A 21,760-nucleotide genomic window follows, 5' to 3' on the forward strand; every position below is an offset into this window, starting at 1 on the left:
CCCTAAAGAAACTGGACAAATGGTGCACATGCAATGACATGGTGGCAGATACTGGTAAAACTAAAATATTACATAGCTCAACAAGGCAAAACAGGACAAATCTTGATCGTGATAAACTATGTCTGACATGGAAGGAAAAAAATTTGCAAATGGTCTGTCATGATAGACTACTTTGTGTTTTGGTAGATAATAGTTACCTATCATGGAGTGAGCATATCAAACATATCAGTAAAAAAAAAAGTAAATTCAAGTTTATGGCTTCTCAGTAGGATAAGAAATTTTCTCCCTGAAAAGAACAGAAAACTATTTTATAACAGTTACATACAACCCTATTTAGACATGTTATTCAGTATAGGGTAATCCAAATGATAAAAACATAGCAAAGCTAACACATCTTCAAAAAAGAGCATTTGGGCTAATATCAATCTTGAAAGAAAGCAAGGAAAATTTAGCTGATTAGTTTAAAATATTACCTATTAAAGATCCAATCTGTTTGAGAAAAGCTAAATTAATGTACAGGATATCCAATAATAGTGCTTCTGAATATTTAGTCACTATTCCAGTATAGGCTACCTGGCAATTCTCCCCACTTGAGATCTATGTCTACCAAACAGTATAAAATTCCCATACCAAATAAGGAATTATTTTTTTAAAAGTTTCCAATACTCTGGAACTTTGCTCTGGAATAGTATTCCAGTTGAGATTAGAAATGCCCCCTCTCTTTCCTTCTTCCAAACCCAATATATCCAGTGGCTTCAGAGATGCAGCTAAAATTAATAAATTCCTTTGTATGAGGGCCTCAGGGTGGATTAGTTCTTAGCTAATTGTGTTACCCTCTTTAAAAAAGGTCATTATTATTATTATTATTACCATAGACTATCCACTCTCTGGAATCATGTGCACATGAGAAATACTTTCTTTGCCTATTCCAGTGGGCTGCTGACTAATCAAGTTATCTTACAAGATGTGAATGTTTGTACTAGTCCACATGTTTGAATTGGTCAAATGGTCAGACCAGAGAATATTGGGTCCTGTTCACTACATGTATATCATACTTTCAAATCTTTGTAAATATTTTCCATCCAGCTTTAATGAAATTTTCACTACATACTGTCATCCCTCCTGATAACTCTTTAAAGGAGGCCATAGAAGTTTGCCGTGTTGGGCATAATAAAAAAAATATGCATTTTTGCTTTCATACTAACAAAAATATTGCACCTGTCTGTCATAAAAATATTTTCCCTTACATTGTTTCCAGGGGATTTAGGTCATAATAGAAGGGTTTGGTGAAGTGGAGGGTACAATGGTTTTGTGTTGTTGTTTTTTTATAGAGCCTCCTTCCCTCCACTCACCATAATCCCTTCCCATTATTGTGCAAGCAACACAAGGAGCGTCTATACTTTAAACTTCACCACTAGTCAGTACATCCTGTTATGACACAAACCAATTTAATTTTCCCTTCCATTTGCTGAAAGTGAACCACAGTTAAATACCCTGATTGTATTTTTGAAGCTACTCTTTGTCATTATTACTCAGTGACACGATGTCATACAGTGGTTATATATACACTCTGTATAATCAGATAATGTGCTTTTGTCTAACATACAGTATGTATGTAGTCTCTTATAAGTCAAGTCAAACTGCAACAACAAAGATCATGATATGCCTTATCTTAATGCACCTGCAAATCGAAATCCGTTGTTTGTTCTACATATTACTCCTAACAACACAGACCCAGATCTGCTGGTGCATTATGTCACAGCAGATCTGGGTCAATGCATTTTGCAGTTGGACTCAACTTTTAAGCAAGAATGGATGGTAACTTGCAGTAAATTTGAGGCTGACTTGGTTTTTATGAGCAGAATGCCAGGGTAGCTGTAATTGAATCATAAAAGTCGGTGTCATTTAAGCACATTAAAATATTGGGGAAAATAGCAAGTATCTAAGTAAGGGTCATGTTTTATACTGCTGCCTTTGAATGAAATTAAATCCAGGCTGGTCACATCATCCATAAAATCTGGAATTGTTTTATTTACTTTGTTTTTATTTTATTGTGAGAAAACATTTTAGGTTGGCCGCAAAAACAGGGTGTGTCAGAAAACCAGAAACAAAGCTTTATTATTTATGCACCTTGTATGTGAGATTGTTATATACTGGAGTACATGGTATTATTATTAGTAGTAGCAGTAATAGTAAGAGACCTCTGTGTTTCAAAGTCCTGAAGCAAGGCCATTAATTTCTCAAGGAGAAATGTCCAGTTTTAAAGAATGTATTGGTAATTGTACTATTCATTAGATGGAGCATTCCAACTTCAAGAGATCAGTTAGTGTAGCAAGCTCGAGTATGATTTTAGCATCTTCTAGATGAGAAATTTCATTAATGCAGGTCATGTTTTTTTAACACAATAATTTATTAAAATTTACCTAAATTTAAGAAATTCTGCATTCTGAAAAGTGTTATGGTGTCAACATTTGTTTTTATAACCCATATTGCACTGTGAGCACAATCTCATCAAGTGTTGTAATCAGCCAAACATCAATATTATTGGTCCAGTGACTGTTACTGGTTTATTGATCTGCTGTTTTCATTTTTTGAGATATTCTCCGTGACAAGGCAATTTCCTTCTGCAGCATGCAGTGGCCGATCAATACTGGGACATATTGCCAGAGACTAGAATTATTGCAGACCAGTCATTCACATTCAGCTGATTCTGCCAGCCAAAGTCTAATTATGTTTTTATATTACAGTCTGTCAGCAAAATTATAATTACATATCAGAATTGTATTCCGTCACTGGAATCTGCTCTTGTCCCTGAATTTGTATATAGGGTCCTAGTTTCATTAAAAAAAAAAAACAACTTGCTATACATTGGTACCTTTTCAGGGCAGATTAAATTTGAAAAATATTCCTGTTGCCTGGAGCAGATATTTTCATGAAATGATACAGAATACACTTTATTTGCATCTATATATTCTGTAACCCTATGCCTCTGCCATAAATAAAGTAATACAGTAACATTTGCTAAGTTGCACAGTAGTTTCAGTGCCTAGCAAACATGGTAAACTTTGTCCTTGGCAACATAATCTCCACTGTTTATACAACCAGATGTATGACTTTAAAATGCGTTGCATTTTGGTATTTTATAAACAGAACTTTAATGAAACAATACAATTTTCATTTTGATAGAACATTGTTTTTATTAAAACACTGGTCATTTCTGAATCAGCACTTGCTGAGAGGAGTGAATGAACAATGCACTTGATCACTGGAAATTTTCATAGTCAAATTGAGTTGGGCAAGTGAATTTTCAGCCCATGTGTGTGCATATATATATATATATATATATATATATATATATATATATATATATATATATATATATAATGATTGCAATACCTTCCAAAGTTTCTAAATGTATACGATATACAATAACCTACACACAATGCCATTTAATCGATTTCAGCCTTTCCCCGAAATGTTAGAGTTACAGCTGACAGCTTTTTTTCTGTATGCCATACATCACTCAGTTTGCATTTGTTTCATATGCTCTACTTTTGTTAGCTCTTATTAAGACAAGATTCAGATTGTAAAACATGTCGTCATTGAATATATGAGACACATATAATATATAATGTTGTGTAAGGTGTTGTAAAAACTAATTCTTGTCAACTTTGGCTATCTTCCTAGCAATGCTAATATATATATATATATATATATATATATATATATATATATATATATATATATATATATATATATATATATATATATATATATTGGTTCTAAAATTTAATTTTGCCATTCACTAGGTCTGATTCACTGAATTTTATTATTTGTAGAGTTAGACAAATAATTAAAATTTGATTACATATAAATGTCATTGATCCCAGGTCTAAAATCTGAGTTATAGCTTATTATACCAAAATAGTAGGTCACTGTAATATAAAGGTCAATTAACATGGAGTTTTTTTAAAAATGCCAACAAAGAAGTCATGCACACTATCATTGACCCAGATATCTGAAAATACTCTTCTCATTGTATAATTCTTGTACTAATGAAAATTATACATTTTCTTGAATATTTTGTGGAAAATAAAAGTTACATTTGAATGATTGCCTACAAAATGATCTATTGCATTTGTGCACAACCCCCGGCTTATACGCCTGATCTGGCATGCGAACATGTTCTGTGTGGCCCTCACGCAAATTAAAACAACACAGTAATTGTATTGGCCAAGAAAGATTGTTCACCCCTGACCTAATGTCTACAAATATGACCTAATTCTGACATGAATATTGTTTCATAATATTAAGTTTGACTTTAGCAAAAAGAGGTGTCACTGAAATAATACTATTTTTGTATTATTTTATCTCAGATAATCTGAAAGATTATCCCTATTTTTCTTTTTTAAAAATGCTTGAAGTGATCTCGACACTAAATTACAAAATATGGTGATTATTGCCTTAAATGTTTAATGGAGCCAAATTGCTTAGACTAGTTCATGAATTTAAGTGCAGGATGTGTTTATTCTTAGAATGATTATAGGCATGAAGGTTGAACTGACTAAATCTATATTGAGGTTATTAAGGGGAATGAGACTATTTAATAAATCGGGGGCTTCAAGAACTTGTGAGGCTCTCATGGTGATGTTAGTATTGCTTTATTAAAAATGAATGTAAACCCAGGGATAAAGAAACAGACTGCTTGCAGGCTCAAAAACTCCTCATTGTCACATTGTGGTGTAATATGCCTGCCTTCCTATAACATTATCAGCCCTGTATTCAGTCACTGAAAGTAAAGAATTTGCAACATTTTCCTCAAACACATTTGCCAAAATCTTTCCAGTTTACACTAAAGCCATTGTAGAGATAATATCGCACCAAATGCAATCTCAATTGAATGTGATGCATATAAGTCTAACATTTTTCCAGGTGGCAGTTTACCACCATTACGTCACTGCGGTGGTCATGTTATCATACAAAAGGGTGGTAACCCACATTCAGAAGTCTCTGTGATATATGTAGATGAGTGCTTGCTCTCCCTTTGTAGACTTTCCAGCGGTGACTATAAAAGAAACCTGCAATCACACGTTGACTTGATGTAACATTGATGGCCATTGATTTTGCAGTGATAGGTGATTTATTAGTTAATTTTGCCAACTGTCTTCAAATAAAAGGTTCTTTTTCCTTTAACTTAACCCTTAACAATCTTACAGCTTGATTTGTTTAGTGAACTGCTTGATCACAAGTTGTGAAACATCATTTGTTGTTATTGACAACAGATTCAATTACTGAACATCATAGAGTAATCAAAACATACCAGACAGCTGACTTCTCAATCACCTGTTTTTGAGTACAGGTTATTCATTCCTTTGTTTACATTCCAACTAGAATTTTTATGTATTTTTCATTGACTTTGAAAAAACATGCCTGGAATTTTTTAAAAACTAATTAAAATTATTAAATATTTTGAAAATATGTCCAGAAAATTGGAGGGCCCAATTGTATATGGTAATTACTTACATGCCTGAAGAGTATTTTCAACCAGTCCAAGGATCATTAAAGAAAAACCCTGATCATAAATAATGTATATACAGTCCACAGAACTATCAAGGTGGGTTTTTTTTATATACTTGTATGCCTAATATGTTATTTTAAAATAATGTACAGCCAAGTCTTTGTTAATCCAAATTGGTTATACCCATCATTCACAAAAAAGCTGTCAGATAAGCCCAACTGTTGGAATATCACATTTAGTTTACAGTGTAATACCCTCACTGACCTCTTAAAGTATTTAAGTACATTTTTCCACAAGAAGGACATGTACACCCCAATGAAATTTTATAACAGTGCTCCAATTGCATGCATGCTCATCACAGTTGTCCCCAGTTTGTCCCCAGTTTCTGCTGTATGGGGGCAGGGGCCAGTTTTTATGTACAAATTTAATGCCGCAATCAGCGAACTGGGATAAAAAATCATTTTAAAAAATCATATGCACAAGTGAGGTCAAAAATGTCCATATTTTTGGATACCTATATTAAAACAAAGCGTAAGAATATTATAATCCACTTGGCCAGAGAAGTCAATGGCAGTTCATAGCGGAAGAATTTGGTGCACCCCAAGCCCAAATTTATACCTGCAATTTTCATATCCAAAGGTCATTTTTGACACCATGTCACAATTCTGCAAAACTGTGTACTAAACAGACTGATGCAATTGAAAATAGTTGTCACCCAAGCCATTTTTGAGATATTCTACTTGCCCCAATCTCATGTTTACTACTATGAGAGGCTAGCTTGATGCAATTGAAAAGAGTTGTCATCCAAGCCATTTTTGAGATATTCTGCTTGCCCCAAACCCGTGTTTACTACTGTGAGAGGCTAGCTCTTCTTCCTAGCCGACTATTGCTATTTCACTATCAACATATTGCAGAGTAACTGTTGGAAGGTGTACATGCATGACTGACATCAATTTCAAGAACAACACAGGCCCGAAACACCTAGTTCACAAATATGTCCATATCTTTAAATAGTAAACAATAATAGCTGAAAAGTCGCACCATATCCTTAAGTTAGGAAATTTGCCAGGGTCCAGTTTACAAAACTGGACACTGCCACTTATGTTGGGATCTCTCCAGTTTGGAGATTCATATTCAGTCCCAGTGTAATAGCTTCAAATAAAAGACATGAAAATTGATGGGGGAAGGGGTTAACCCACAATGTTACAGTAAGTGGTAATGAGATTTTTGTGTATGCTTATTTAAGTACATTATGTGCAAGCATTGGAGATTTATACTCCTTCCCAATGTGGTCGCATCAAAAAAGCCAAATATGAAAGATCCATTGTTGTTGGGTGTTGTTTTTTATTGGGGGTGGGGGTATCCACACTGTTAGAGTAAGTGGTAATGAGATTTTATGTATGCTTCTTAAGGTACATGAATGTGTATGCATTGCTGAATACAATAAATTGTTGTTGTTGTTGTTGTGGGGTTTAACGCCATTTTTCAGCACACGATAGGCCATATATGGCGGCCAGTATTAACAGTGGAGGAAGAACCCGGGAAAACCCCGGAAAGAACCACCGACCCACGAGAAGCTACTGGCATGCTTTCTCACATATCTACATTGGCTGAATCTGAGACTCGAACCGGCGCAGACAGAGGTGAGATGGCAGTGATCCGTAACGGCGAACGCTTTAGACCACTCGGCCACTCTGAATACAATAAATGGATCTGTGATACAACATTTCTACTTGTGATGTTAAAGCAGGGGTTGGATTATTAGAGATCATTTTATGGAGAATAGATTCCATTTCTGTGTAGCTAATATGTCCCATATTTATTGAAGATATCTGCCTTGTTCAAGATTTCACAAAGTTTTCAGGTTTAAAGACAGAATTATAAACTTGTGAAATTTGATTGGTCAGACTATATAGCATTGTGAAATTTGATTGGCAATACTTTGTAACCTTATGAAAATTGATTGGTTAAAATTTACTCCAATTTGGGATTCATTTAAATGGCTACTGGATTCTTATATGCTTGCTTATAATTCAAGTCAAACTGCAAGCAACACACATCCAGTGCATTATGCTACAGCAGATCTGGGCCTGTACAGTTTGCAGTTGGACTTAAAAGTAAATATATATGGTCAGTTTCAGGTTGAGACCATTTATGCAAGGGGATGGGGGAAAGGGCACCAGGTCTTGGATATTATCAGATGGATGGTATAGACATTGGTCAGATATGAAATTAAATATACATATTATTCCATTGATTTAATGCATTTTATTAGGTTTATTAAAGTACAAGAGACTTCGTTAAGAAAAGGCAGATGAAATGAGTGGAAAAATAATTTGATTTTTAATATTGTTTTAAATAATAATTCCTGACAACAAATTTCTGGCTATAAGCAGAAGTACATTCATTATGCTTGTCAGCTCTTAGACTAAACCACTGCTGTTAAGTAGAGAAATAATTAAATCGATGAACCTAGCCAAATTTATTTTAAAGCTTAGTGTTGAGTAGATTGGTTGCCATGACAATGTCAGACTATTTCCTCCTTCAAGTACATGTGATGTATTACAGTGGTGGGCTAAATGGAATTGAATTTCCAAGGGCAGTGTTTGGGAGGATTATCAAGTTAACTGACAAACCTAGTTTATTGGATGTTTATTCTGCAAATTCAGTCTGTCTTATCAATTGCTCCTATTTATATACAGTTTGGGAAATAGATTGAAATAAAAAATAATTTCTATAATCAAGAGGTTCCAACCTGCTCCTGACATGAAGGGCTTTTCAAGAGTGATTGGAATCAGGCATGGGGAATTGGATTGTTGGGGGGTGGGTAGTACAGTCAGTTGGTAATATTTGGGAATTTGCCATGATATTTAACTACTAAATTTTGGATCCAATTATTTTGGATATGAGCCTGTTTTGTAAAGTCCCTACATAATGAATCATATTTAAAACCATATGTCCCTAGAAAATCCATACTGTGCTAAAAGAGTAAGTTAATTTTACTTGATTTTATGTTTCTCAATATTTATATACAGTGTCATTAAATTGGAATATGCTGTTATGAAATATAGAAAAAAAAATGAATACCTAGAATACAGCTTGTATTATAATATGCAAAAATATATTCCAATAGAAAGCAAAATACATTAATTTTTAAAAAAAAGCTTCATCCACTAGGGAAATTCTGCAAATTTTACAGTAGATTTATAGTAGAACACTCCATTCACATGCACAAGAAACGGGAATTAATTTTGGAGCTAATTATAATATTGGCTCACTCCAACACAGCACAGAAAATGCATGCAATGCCCCAAATTTAGATTTTGTATTTTTGAATTGGAAAGTTTGGGCTAGTTCAATTAAATTGTATCATCCCAGCAGGAACTGCTCCGGTGGCCTAGTGGTTAGAGAGTCTGCCTCACTTGTGGGAGGTTGTGGGTTCGAACTCCAGCCGAGTCATACCAGCGACTTATAAAGATGGTACATTTACTAACATCTGCCTCAGTAGGTGCTCAGCATTAATAGGTTAGTGTTAGGACTGGTCAGGTTGATGTCAGAATACAGCTGGGTGGGACATCATGCTACATCTCTGTGGCATGATGCTGCAGTGCTAGACGTCACTATAAAATGCTATAAATTTTTAAAAGTACATTAAAAATCTAAATCTAACACACACACAAATCATCCCAGCAGGAATTGGCAAGGCCTGAGCCTTTTATTGATCACTCTGTCATAAAAATCAGAGTTCCAGAGACGACTTGTCTCCAGAATTAAGAATCATGCTTGCTCATTAATGTTTATTTTTTAATAAAAACATTTTACCTCCATGCTATCTACATAAATACATGTATTTCATGAAAATTGCTTGAAAAAAATATGCAGGTTATTGCTGGTTCAGTTATTATTGAGCATTCAGTGCTTACCATTATAATTTTCATTAAATCATACAATGAAATGGTTGACTCCAGTGTTGTGTAATATTTAGCAATGATGCATAGCAACATTTTAAAATGATGTAAAGTATTTAATTACGTGATAAGTAGACTCTCCAAAATGTATTTAGTTTAATGCGAAATTTATTACACATTTTTAATAATATATGCCACTTGCAGCAAGCAGCTGATGAAATATAATAAATTTGTATTATAAATTTTTTATCAAATGAACACTTTTATACTGTCAGATCTATTATTTACTATATAATGACAACTGTCAGGGAATCAGGAGCATCAGAATGCTGCTGTAATCTTAGATTTCATTGTAGCTATAGTAACAATAAAATTCACCTTTGTGCCAGGGAAAAAAATAAGTCAATGGCCTAGCAAGTGATAATACCAGTCAGCTGCCCATTGGAATCTGGAGTATGCTAACATTTGACTGACAAGTGATAATACCAGTCAGCTGCCTATTGGACAATATACCTCAAAAATTATAATGACTCTGGCATCTCTTTAATATTATTTTAAACATTTAAAATTTGATTACAAGTTCGGTGCCCAGAGAAAAGGCAAGACTCTCAGGCCTGGTCAGTACTGTATGCAACTATTGAAACATTATACCATATATACTCGCTTATATGTCGAGGTCAACTGCACAGACCCACATCTGTCATTGCATAATGCACGGCAGAACTAGTACTCTGCAGTTTACAATAAGTAATTAGTGGGACAAAAAATATAGGCCCTAGGTCTGCTGGCACATAATGTGATGGCAGATCAGGGTCTAATTTGTTTACAGTTTGACTCATATTGTAAGCAATTATAAAACATAGTAGTTTCCCTAGTGCTTCTTACTGTCCATACATTTCTGTCCAAAAGAAGATTACTGCTGGTTATTGATCATGTGTATTGATTGTGTGTATGGTGTCCCCTTTGGGAATTAATTATGGACTAGAGGCTTCTTGTGGGGTTTCGGGCTGGAGCATAAAACAATTCCAGCTTATAGATCGATGATGTTTATCCATCTGTCCATCTAAGGTTCCATCCATCCATCTTTTGTCAACATTTAGGGTTTGCATTTAGGCCTTTCTCTCAGACACTGTTGCGTATAGAGTCACATGACTTGATATTTAATTATTTGATGAGGAGTACTACAGTCGCTAGTGAAAACTAAGTCAACTTCAGACTTGCCTTGTATGAAGCAGTCTATGTGCCAAGATAATTTTTAGCAGAATTGCATACTACATTGCCCCGGCTAGATGGCAGTTGACCTCCAAGGTTTACAATGGAAAGTGGAGGGTTGGGGTGAAATGATACACCTCGGCTGTGTATACTGACTAAACAAAATGCATATGCCTGCCATGGCTGTCTCAGCTGAATTCTCATTTTAAAGAATAAAAAGGTAAACGACTAATAATAAATTATGTTTACTGAAGATTAACTAGTATATGGTAATTCATCACTTTGTGTCGACTAGCTAGCTATTCACCTATTCTGTTGATGAGTATCAATATGGAAAAAATATAGATATATTGATTTATCGTTCACCTTTAGTGGAGAGTATTCTGTATTGATGCAGTTGCCTGTGAATTAAACTACGGTTGCAGATTTTCTTCGTTTCTGAGTTTTTCTTGATGAGTTCCATCATGGGCTTGGACCCTCATCTTTTGTAACTTGTCAGATACCTTGGCTCCAGAGACCAGTCTCCTGCCCATTAATGCATATGTTGAACTTCATGCTGGTTGCTATTTAAACTTCCTTTTAAATCTTGGAGTGAGGCTTCTTTTGAGAATCTTACCTTGAAGATGGTCTTCATTCTCGCATCAGCTGGGAGGAGGAGTTAAATTTATGCATTATTGGTGGAAGATGGTCACCCACATTTCAGTGGTAGCTATGATTCTGTCTTTAGTTTATCTTCTTTGGCTGCCCAGCTTTCTGGTTAAGAACCAGCTACCTTTTGTAGCCAGTGAACCAGTTTAGATTTTTTTCTCAGTTGAATCTGTGTTCGGGATGATCAAGATAGACTTTGTCTTGTCAGGGTTGCCTTGTTTCTACAGTATTTGGCTAAATTAATATAAAGGGAAAGGAATTGGTTGGAAATGTTTCTTCTCAGAGGTACATCTGATACTTTGGCAGCCACCATTTCTTGATGAATTTGACTATTGAAAGGGCTTTTCAGTCTCTCTTAGATCTTTCACTCATGATAAAGCTGCAGAGATTCAGGCTATAACTTCAGTTTTTGCCTTTATTAATTATTCCTCCTCACCTTTTGGCATCTCACTCCAGTTTTTCTTTATCTTAATCAAATTGGCAACCATTTGATCTCAATCTGGTCTTTCTACTTTAAATTTTAGACAATTTTACGCTATGCTTGCTCTCGGTGGTGATCGGTCTTTCAGAAAGACTGAGTATCACCTTAGAGTAAAATAAGAGCATTTTTGCATTTTGTTTACTGACAAATCAATTGGCATTAGGCATTCCCAGTATGAAACCTTAAGCGGGGATATTTCTTGTGTCACTTTTAAGATCAGAAAGCCCCATTTTCTTTATTTAATGTCTGAGAGTATTTATACCTTTTATTATGCCGATAATTGTAGGTAAAACTATTACATTTAATTTTCATCATTCTTATTAACCTGTAGACTTTTTTTTTTAAATTCATAAGAATAAAAGCATTTATAGGAAAAAGTTACTATTGGACAGAAATCCGGATTTTTATGAATCTGTTGCACAAAAAATCAGGAGGGTACACAGAACTAGAGACAATATAATAACTGTTACGTTCCTTTTTCAGAGTATATGTTGCTTTGGTATGTTTCTTTACTCCCTCATTGGACCCCAGGTATTCCCAACAAGTTGAACATTTTGACATACTAAATCAGAAGAATTTCAATCAATAAGATTTCATTGCATTCCAAGGCAGCCTGGACTGGTTCTAGTCTTCTAACAGAAGATGCTGCTGCTTCTGCATTGATTTTTCGGAACCCATGTCATGACCTTCAATCAATGAGAGAGGGTGGAATGCATTGAGTTATTATGCTAATGAAACTAAAATTCCATTAACTTACATTTTCATTGAAAATAAAGTAATAATGAATAACAGTTACATGCATTTTCTAAAGTTTCATATAATGATTGGGCTATTTTACTAGATTTGAACAATAAATGTATCCTATTTGATATGGATTGTTTTATTTTATTGTCAAAAGCAGTGTTCATAATGACTCATGCCTGCGATATAGTCAGTCTTCTGGCTTGTAATGATATTGACATTATTTCTTCAGAGGCATTCAATGACTCGCAATGTATAGGTTTTGTGCAAAACATAAAAATAAGTAATGCTGTACCGCCTAGGTTTCGAAGCAGTCTGCTAAATCGATAGTGTTGCATTGCTGAACCCTGGCTGCATTAGGATATGATGATGGTGAAGTGTGTATTATTATAATGATCGTGTACATAGTTCAGTGTAACATTCAGATCAATGATTAGAATTATTAATTAATGAGAACCTAATGAATGGTGAATTCATTAGCAAAAATTATTATCTTTCTCACATTTAATTGTCAAAATAATTTTTTATTTTAAATTCTCATAGTTTGTTATTTTAACCCAACTGAAATTTTTTCAGCTGGACATTTGGATTAAGTGACTGAATGTGTAAATTCAGATTTGGATCCAAAATTGTTTCTTGAGGAAGATCTTTTTGACCTAAACAAGAAAATGGATGGGGACTCTAATGATGAAACTGCAACAGAATCCTTAAATGGTGAAACCAAACCAGATCCAGCCAAACTTGCCCAGACTGCCATTATCAAACAGGTGAGTTGTAATTTTTTTGTCATGACATTTTATCCCCATTAAGTATTACTGCAGTAGGGCTGAGCCACTTTCCCATGGAGCAGTTCTTCCATACCTGTTTGATTGTGAGTGGCTGATAATAAGCAGGTAGAAATTTGAGCTGTAATGAATTCTAGATCATTAACAAATCTATGTTAATGATATGAGTTGAGCTTCTGAAGATGGGTTATGGTGCTAAATTATGTACATACATAGAATATGCACCAATCGCTCACCTCTCTCCTCACCTAGAATATTATTAAGCATGTGTTGACTCACTACCATTAACATTTGACATGAAATATGTAACATAGCTGCTGAGTAACCATGACATTTTGTTGATCATCTCAGTTGGAGTCTAATACTGTGGTCAGCATGAAAGAAAACATGGACACACATAAAGCTATGTGAGTGTTTTGATCATGTTGTCAAATTTAAAGTAAACATTTTGCATTTTGTGGAAGATATATATTATGAAAACGAGATGGTTGCAGTTCAGTTCTTATCATAATTTTATTATTATTGTTTCATGTCCTATTTATATGGCATAATGGAATTTTTATTCAGATATGTACACGTAGATATACATACTCAATCATTTGTAATGCAACTTATTAGTGCTGGCATTATTAATTAGCCTTATTTGGGCTATTTATAGTTGGACAAAATGGAGTAAACATGTAATTTGTGTCTGAAATTCAGTCTAAAATCAAAATTTGGGTATTCTGAAAATAAATGTGCAATTCTTGGTTCAGATTCATATCATGATTTTCTATGTACATGTTCAGGACCATCTATTTCATTGAGTGAATTCTAGTGGTAGATGATGTTAATATAGGACAGTATGTTAGAAAGCTTGTCAGTAGCTGCCCTTGGGTCGGTGGTTCATGAGAGAGTTTTCACGTTATTCATCCACCAGTCATACTGACTATCTTGTGCTAAAAATGGCATTAAACCAGCAACAGCAATTGTATATGTTGCCTCTTTTTGTGCTAAAAGTAATGTATGCATTATTTTATAAAAGATCTATTGTAGCATGTGCGATTGCAGAATTTATGCTTATGTCAAAACAGTATTGATGAAAAATTAAACCAAATGCCCCAAAATGTTTGCATTATATTTTCAAGCCATACTTTGAATTCCCCTTTAAATTCCTCCATTATGTAGAAAATTAGCCCCCTTCTCCCCTCCCCCCAGTCTTAGAGCAGGAGAGCTTTCGTTTTCAATGGCTGTTGTCCATCATGCATCATCCACCTGCCTGATTGCGTATATTTCATATTGTTACCATTCTTCAAATGATTGAGAATTGCCATGAAACTTCCACATCCATTAATCCCAAGGTCAAAATGGTAGTTGTTGTTGTAGTAGGGTTTAACGCCATTTTTCAGCACACGATAGGCTATACATGGCGGCCAGTATTAATGGTGGAGGAAGAACCCGGGAAAACCCCGGAAAGAACCACCGACCCACGAGAAGCTACTGGCAAGCTTTCTCACATACCCACATTGGCTGAATCCGAGATTCGAACCCACGCAGACAGAGGTGAGATGGCAGTGATCCGTAACGGAGAGCGCGTTAGACCACTCGGCCAGTCGGGGCCCCTGTCAAAATGGTACTAAGTGAAAATGGTGCTGCTTTAATGTCCACTATGGCTTTTCATTATTTCTTCGTAAGGTTACACTCTACAGTTTCGCATTTTGCATAGGGTTAGAATTTTAAAGAAGAATTTCCCCAGCTTTCCTCACTGGTTATACTGGCTATTTAAAAAAATTCCTTGTATATCTTAGGTATAATTCAAAGAACCTTTAATTCCCTTTATTTTCATGTATGATTGATGGGTGTAATTTGAGTTATAGAGTATACAGCTTGGCCTTACTCCAGATGTGCACCTTTCAAAAAAGTGCTATCTCCACTTGGTCATTTTCCCTTCCTGAACTTCAGAGGTAAATTGTATAAAAAAAAGAGCCCATAACTTTTTTTACATTTTATATATTTGGTAATTAATTCATTGCACTTTCAGAAGCTGGTATTGTTTAGTCTGGCAAAATTCATTTTCCCTATTTTAATAGCTGCTATAGATAGTGTACTAATTCAGACTGATTGTTTTAGCACAAGGGAGCAGTCATTTTAGTTAGCAGTGTGCTTAGATCATGTACAATTTCCAAAACTACAATATCCAAAGAAATATCATCCACATTACATTAATGTAGCATATAGGTATGCCAACATTCTCACCATTGTGCATGTTTTAAATGCAAATGACTTCACCTTACATACGTCATTCTCACAAAAGTACATAATAACTGGTGAGTGCCCCCCTGATGGATGGTCATATTGAACATGGGATTTCACTGAAATGCTTCTTATGATGTCTACTTGGTCATATATAAAAATGGTGCCAAAAGGACCTCCACTATAGCCACTATGTCGGCCATCTTGAAAATCTTATTACTGCTCGTGAATGGATGGTCATATAAACATTCATTTTTCACCAAAAGACTTCTAAGGGTATCTGGCTGGTCCCTTATAAAATGGTGCCAATATTAACATCTTTTTATTGTTACAAAATATCAGAGATGGTTTCAGTGCTCTTTAAAAACAAGGAGCAGCCTTCTCTTGGATTCCTGGGTATTTTTGGGGGTCTAATAGAGTATCAGTCCCTTAAAGGGACTGTTGTTTTCAAAAGGTGGGGGAATTAACCCAAATACACACCTGTACAGTTTTGAGGGTATATTTGGTTTAGAATAGACCCTGTCTATAGTATGAGATTATTTTCATTTGATTTAAAGACGCAAGTAAGTAGCTGTGGAAGCTCACTTGGTGGAGCATCAGACTTTTAATTCTAAAGCTCATTGCCACCTTTCGGGAAAAGCACCTGGCTCAGTTTATACTGTTTGTCCTTTGGAAAAGCACTAGGCTTACATTTACTGGGCATGATATGGTAACTAATTTGTTAAATGTGCCATTAAAAATCAGTCAGCCCAACAAACAATGAAATATGTGTAGAAATAAACAACTCACCTTCCTTCCGTGAATTTATGTGCCAAGAAAAAGTCATTTTTTGCAAAATTACAGAACTTGATACAAATGGAAAAGAATCAGTTCATAGTGTACTCAAAGAAAAAAGAATTATGTTCTAGCTGCATAAGGAATCTAGTTTTAGCCATTTTCAGGAAAAAGTTTACATCATGTATCCATTTAAGCAATTTTCTGTGGCATCATTTCCTGTACACAAGTTTTGGCTTTGCCTAATTCATTTTAGACTGCACGATTGACCCATAGTAATCATCTTTAGCTCATGAAAGTTGCCTCTGTGACTTCCTGTTGTGCATGTAAATGTGGATTCCTATTGTGCTTATTAATGTGGCTTCCTAGTGTGAAAGAGAATGAAGGTAGAAAAACATTATGATTGATTTTAAGTTGTCAGAATGCTGCCTTATTAAAGAGAGCAAATTCATTGTCCAAGAAGCTTGAGGCAGTTTATTTACAGACAAATGTGTTACTGATTTTGATTAGCTTGGGCACCAGTTAAGAACAGGTGGTCAGTGATCATGGATAGAAAATGTAAAAAAGAGATGTTGAAATTGGCAGTAAATACACTGCTACATTTATTTCCAAAGTAGCATACAGGGAGGATTAATGTTGACTCAAATGTCCCAAGTAAATAATAGAATGGAATCGTTACTCAAGAATGAGGAATTCAAATTTTGGTATGGAAGGTTCACAGCAGTGGAGGTTGATAATGAAAGCCTTTGAGTTGACTTTTCGTTAATGAACAAGAATGATGTAGGGGTATTTGAGACATGAGGGATGAATGAATCCACTCCTGACTTATTACGACTACGAGTCCATAGGACCCATATTATTCATTCCAGAAATCAACACTGCCCCAATGCTTGTTTGCCAAACTTTGGTTTCCATGGCATAATTTTGATATGGATTATCTGCATTCGATTTGATATTGATCAGATGATTAAAGATTTTAATTTAGAACTTTCCACATTGTTATTTACAAGCAGTTATGGTTCTTGATTGCACATTTTCCTAACTTTGGTTACCAAGGTAACTTTATCTGAGGTTGTTTGATTTTAATGGAATTTGGCAGCTTTATATCCAGGAGTCTTTAAATTTGTTTTATTCACAGTATTCCACTCTTTCTCCACATTTTTCTAATGATAATGTTTTTATTCATAATCTAAATGAAAACTATCATCGATGAAGCTTGTTCAAAATGATTACTGCCAGCTTCTCAGAAAGGTCCCACCTTAATATAATGTAAACTGTCACTGATGAGGTAACAGTTTTGCACTAAGCATTTCGATAGAGTTGAAGATGTGTTTAAGTTTGGACACCTAATTACCGTGAGATAGTTTCTAAGGTTACAGCATCATTATTACTTAGATGAGTTATTGCTCATCATCATGGTGTAGAGTTATGGCCCTTTATTCTTGGGCATGTTCTTTTGTTTTCACAAAGTTACTCTGTTTAAAGCCCTGCTATATTTGTAGCAAGAAGAGTCTTTTCTGATAGCTCAAGTTAGTGGTACATGCACATGTAATCCATAGAGTGCATGATTATTATGAGCAATATGGTGAAATGCCATCATTGAAATGAGGACATGTATTTTATTTACAGATGATTATTATGTCTGTAAAATGAATTGCCATTTTTGAAATGGATTTGCTGTACGTTATCTACTCATGATTATCATCATATCGATGTAAGGTGAACTGTCATCATATCTACCCATGATTATTTTCATAACACTGTAAGATCAATTGTCATCATTGAAATGAGGACTTTTAATATATTTTCCCATGATCATTATCATAATTGCTGTTAGATGAATTCCATCTGAGGACTTCTTATACCATAATTACCCATGATTAGTCATGTATGATCATTTTCTGGAGAGATCCAGAATACTAAAATCAGATGGTCTGATGCGTGCTTTAAGATTTTGCTCAACATTTTCTATTGGTCTATACCAGAAGAGCTTATGTGATATTCTGTTTTCCATCATCTGTCAGTCATTGTCCATCCGTTAGCACCAGTTATCACTGCTTCTAAACCATATAGAGGATTGCTGTGAAATTTTATAAACATTTATCCAGTTGTCTGGTTGGTTCTAAATGGAAATGGTTTTCCTTGTACACCCAATATGGCTGTTATTATAAAGGAATTTTCACAAAAACACTTAAGGAACTCTGGTGGCTAAGTGGTCTGAAGGGCTTGCCTTGACCTATCACTGCCATCTCACCTCTGTCTGCATGGGTTCAAGTCTTGAGCTTGGCCAATGTGGGTATGTGAGATAGCTTGCCAGTGGCTTCCCATGAGTCAGTGGTTCTTACTGGGGTTATCCAGGGTTCTTCTTCTACCACTTATGCTGGCCACCATGACGCCTATCAGGTGTTGAAAAATGTTGTCTTTGAGTATCAGAGATGGTTTCAACACTTGGCATTTGAAAGAAAGAAATGGTCTTTTCTTGAATTCCTGGAAATTGTTTTTGATCATTAGAGCAGTGGTTCCCAACCTCTTTTGGATGCAACCGTAAAAAATAGTTTTTTCTGAGCCTCATTATACAGTTTCCACATTGTGATAAGTTTTGCCTCCCTCAAAATAAAATCCTGGCAACCCACCAGAATGTTCTCATAACCTCATGGTTGGTATAAACACTGCAGTAGAACATCAATCCCTTTGAGGAACTCATTTTTCCAATTTTCCTCAGACATCCAATAGGAAAAAAATGACCAAGCAGAATAACTTATTTGAGAATTTGATCATTGGAAGTAAGACCAAGCCATAATAATCTATAACCCAAGTTATATCCAACTATCATTTTCCAGACTAAAGGGAATTCAGATTTATTTCAGTACTTTTTTTTTGTGAAAAAGAGAAAATCAAAGGTCGAGTTGGGTCTTTCCATTTAAGAACACCGAATGATTTTAAACTTGTTCACGGTTCTGGGGTCACCATCATAAAAAGTTATGCAACATTTCAAGTAATATCAGTTACTCAAGGCTGAAGGGCTTGAAATTAGCAGTTTGTCCACTAGTCCAAGGATAGTAAGTTTCCTGTCAGACTAGTAGTTTTATAATTTGTATAGCCTGATAGCAAAGTTTCAGTTGTCACCTATCAGCTGGTAAATATTCAGCAAGAATAATGTAGTCAAGTTTTCAATTTTTCCATCAGATCTTCTGGCTACAAAAAAAGTTATGTTATACTCTTGGCCTGGATTGTTGTTGTTGTTGCGGGATTTAACGCCATTTTTCAGCAAATGATAGGCTATGCATGGCGGCCAGGATTAATGGTGGAGGAAGAACCTGGGAAAATCCCGGAAAGAACCACCGATCTACGAGAAGCTACTGGCAAGCTTTCTCACATACCCATATTGGCCGAATCAAAGACTCAAACCCACACAGACAGAGGTGAGATGGCAGTGATCCATAACAGAGAGTGCTTTAGACCACTCGGGACCCCTGGCCTGGACTGAAAACTTGCCCAAAATGCACTAATGCAACTTTTTGATTGATCAGAATATTTCAAGTAAGATTTTTGCATTGAGTCAGGTTTGATAACTGGGGGTCCCATATTAGGCATTGTGGAACATTCTCACTCCAGCAAAATGTACATACAACTGTGAATATTTCTTCTGCCATGTACTTGTTATGCATTGGAAGATCTGGGTCTATGCAGTTGGCTAAAAATCACACGTACATTGACCAACACATGCTCAGCTTTACAGCTCATTATGTGATAGAGATGTCATTTTAAGCTGTTCACATTTGGGTGCGGGTTACCCAAGAGAAAATCTGATGTTTACATTGTATTGAATTTTGGTTCAATTAAATATTTTTCATCGAGTACATGTGCTGTTTTCACATATATGATGATCATTCTTGGATCACTTGGTCAATTATATGTGGGTTACAATCAATGATGGAATATTTATTCTTGGAAATGAATCTGTAGGAGACTGGCGTCATTGAAATGTTCAATATTTCATGGGGTCATTGATTCAATTTAGCAGTTCATCTCTATTGCCAGATGTATACAAAACTTAATTAGCATATGCTTCCCAGTAATGAATTTGCCATGCAAGTCATAGCTTATAAATAAATTGATTCTGGTTTAAGTTGGTAAAACTTGTTTCATTGCTAGAAAGGGAGTGCCGTTATTAACCCAAATATCCAGACATTATAATTACTTTTGAAGCTGTTGGTGTGCAAAGAAAAATTACTATTTTTACAGAACATCTCATCCAAAAAATTAATATCTTTTTTGTGTTCTGAAGTACTGTGCCTTTATTGTTAAGTCCTCAGAAATGGACTAGGTGAAATTGTTGCATAAAATAATAATAATACTAATGTTTATTTTAATAGGGTGGCTTAGTTATATTTGATCTGATCTGTCTTGAGGCTCTTTATTATGTACAATATTTACCAAAAAGTTTATTTATATAAATGTCACATATTTATTTATATAAATGTCACATATGCAGCAAGACACTGCACACACACACACACTCACACACACAAAGTGCACAGCACTTTTTCGCCCTTGTTGACACACTTTAACTGATAATATAATAATGCACCAAGATAAGCATATAACAGTTTAAGTGGAACCACTTGCACAAAGTGGTTAGACATTTTTTATATAACCATTTTATTTCATCAAAGCAATCATCCTTTCTTGAAAGAATTGTACAGTTTGTACCTACTTAATTTCCCCTGGAATACTACTCTGTACAAGGATGTCTGAATACTGAAACTTTCTTTTAAATTGTTCTTTTGGTTTTGGCAGTTTGTAGTTATTTAAAATGGTGGATGTCAAATTAGGTGTAACTGTATTGCCCAGCTCGGATTGATTTAAATGACAATGTAGATAACAGTAGAAGTATTGCCCTCCTCGGGTTGATTAAAATGACATCGCCTTCCTCAGGTTGATTCAAATGATAATTTTGATGCCATTAAAAGTGTCACCCAGTTTAAATTGATTAAAATGATAATGTAGATGCCATTAAAGGTATCACCCAGCTTGAATTGATTAAAATGATAATGTAGATGCCATTAAAGGTATCACCCAGCTTGAATTGATTAAAATGATATTGTAGATGCCATTAAAAGCATCACCCAGCTTGAATTGATTAAAATGATAATGTAGATGCCATTAAAAGTATCACCCAGCTTGAATTAAAATGATATTGTAGATGCCATTAAAAGTATCACCCAGCTTAAATTGATTAAAATGATAACGTAGATGCCATTAAAAGTATCACCCAGCTTGAATTGATTAAAATGATAATGTAGATGCCACTAAAAGTATCACCCAGCTTGAATTGATTAAAATGATATTGTAGATGCCATTAAAAGTATCACCCAGCTTGAATTGATTAAAATGATAATGTAGATGCCATTAAAAGTATCACCCAGCTTGAATTGATTAAAATGATATTGTAGATGCC

General features: G+C 34.9%; 1 protein-coding gene across 2 annotated transcripts in view; it reads left to right on the forward strand.

Annotated features, from left to right (window-relative positions):
• LOC149779342 (uncharacterized) overlaps positions 1 to 21,760 on the forward strand; it is a 144,620-nt gene that overhangs the window by 28,806 nt on the left and 94,054 nt on the right. For both annotated transcript variants that reach the window (XM_089939961.1, XM_089939962.1), the window contains exon 2: positions 13,085 to 13,275. In XM_089939961.1, coding sequence (XP_089796087.1) covers positions 13,177 to 13,275 — 99 coding nt within the window. In that variant the 5' untranslated portion in view covers positions 13,085 to 13,176. The remainder of the gene's footprint in view (positions 1 to 13,084; positions 13,276 to 21,760) is intronic.

The sequence above is a fragment of the Sinohyriopsis cumingii genome, chromosome 17, assembly GCF_028554795.1.
Source record: "Sinohyriopsis cumingii isolate HCF-2022 chromosome 17, ASM2855479v2, whole genome shotgun sequence".
In the NCBI taxonomy this organism is placed as follows: Eukaryota; Metazoa; Mollusca; class Bivalvia; order Unionida; family Unionidae; genus Sinohyriopsis; species Sinohyriopsis cumingii.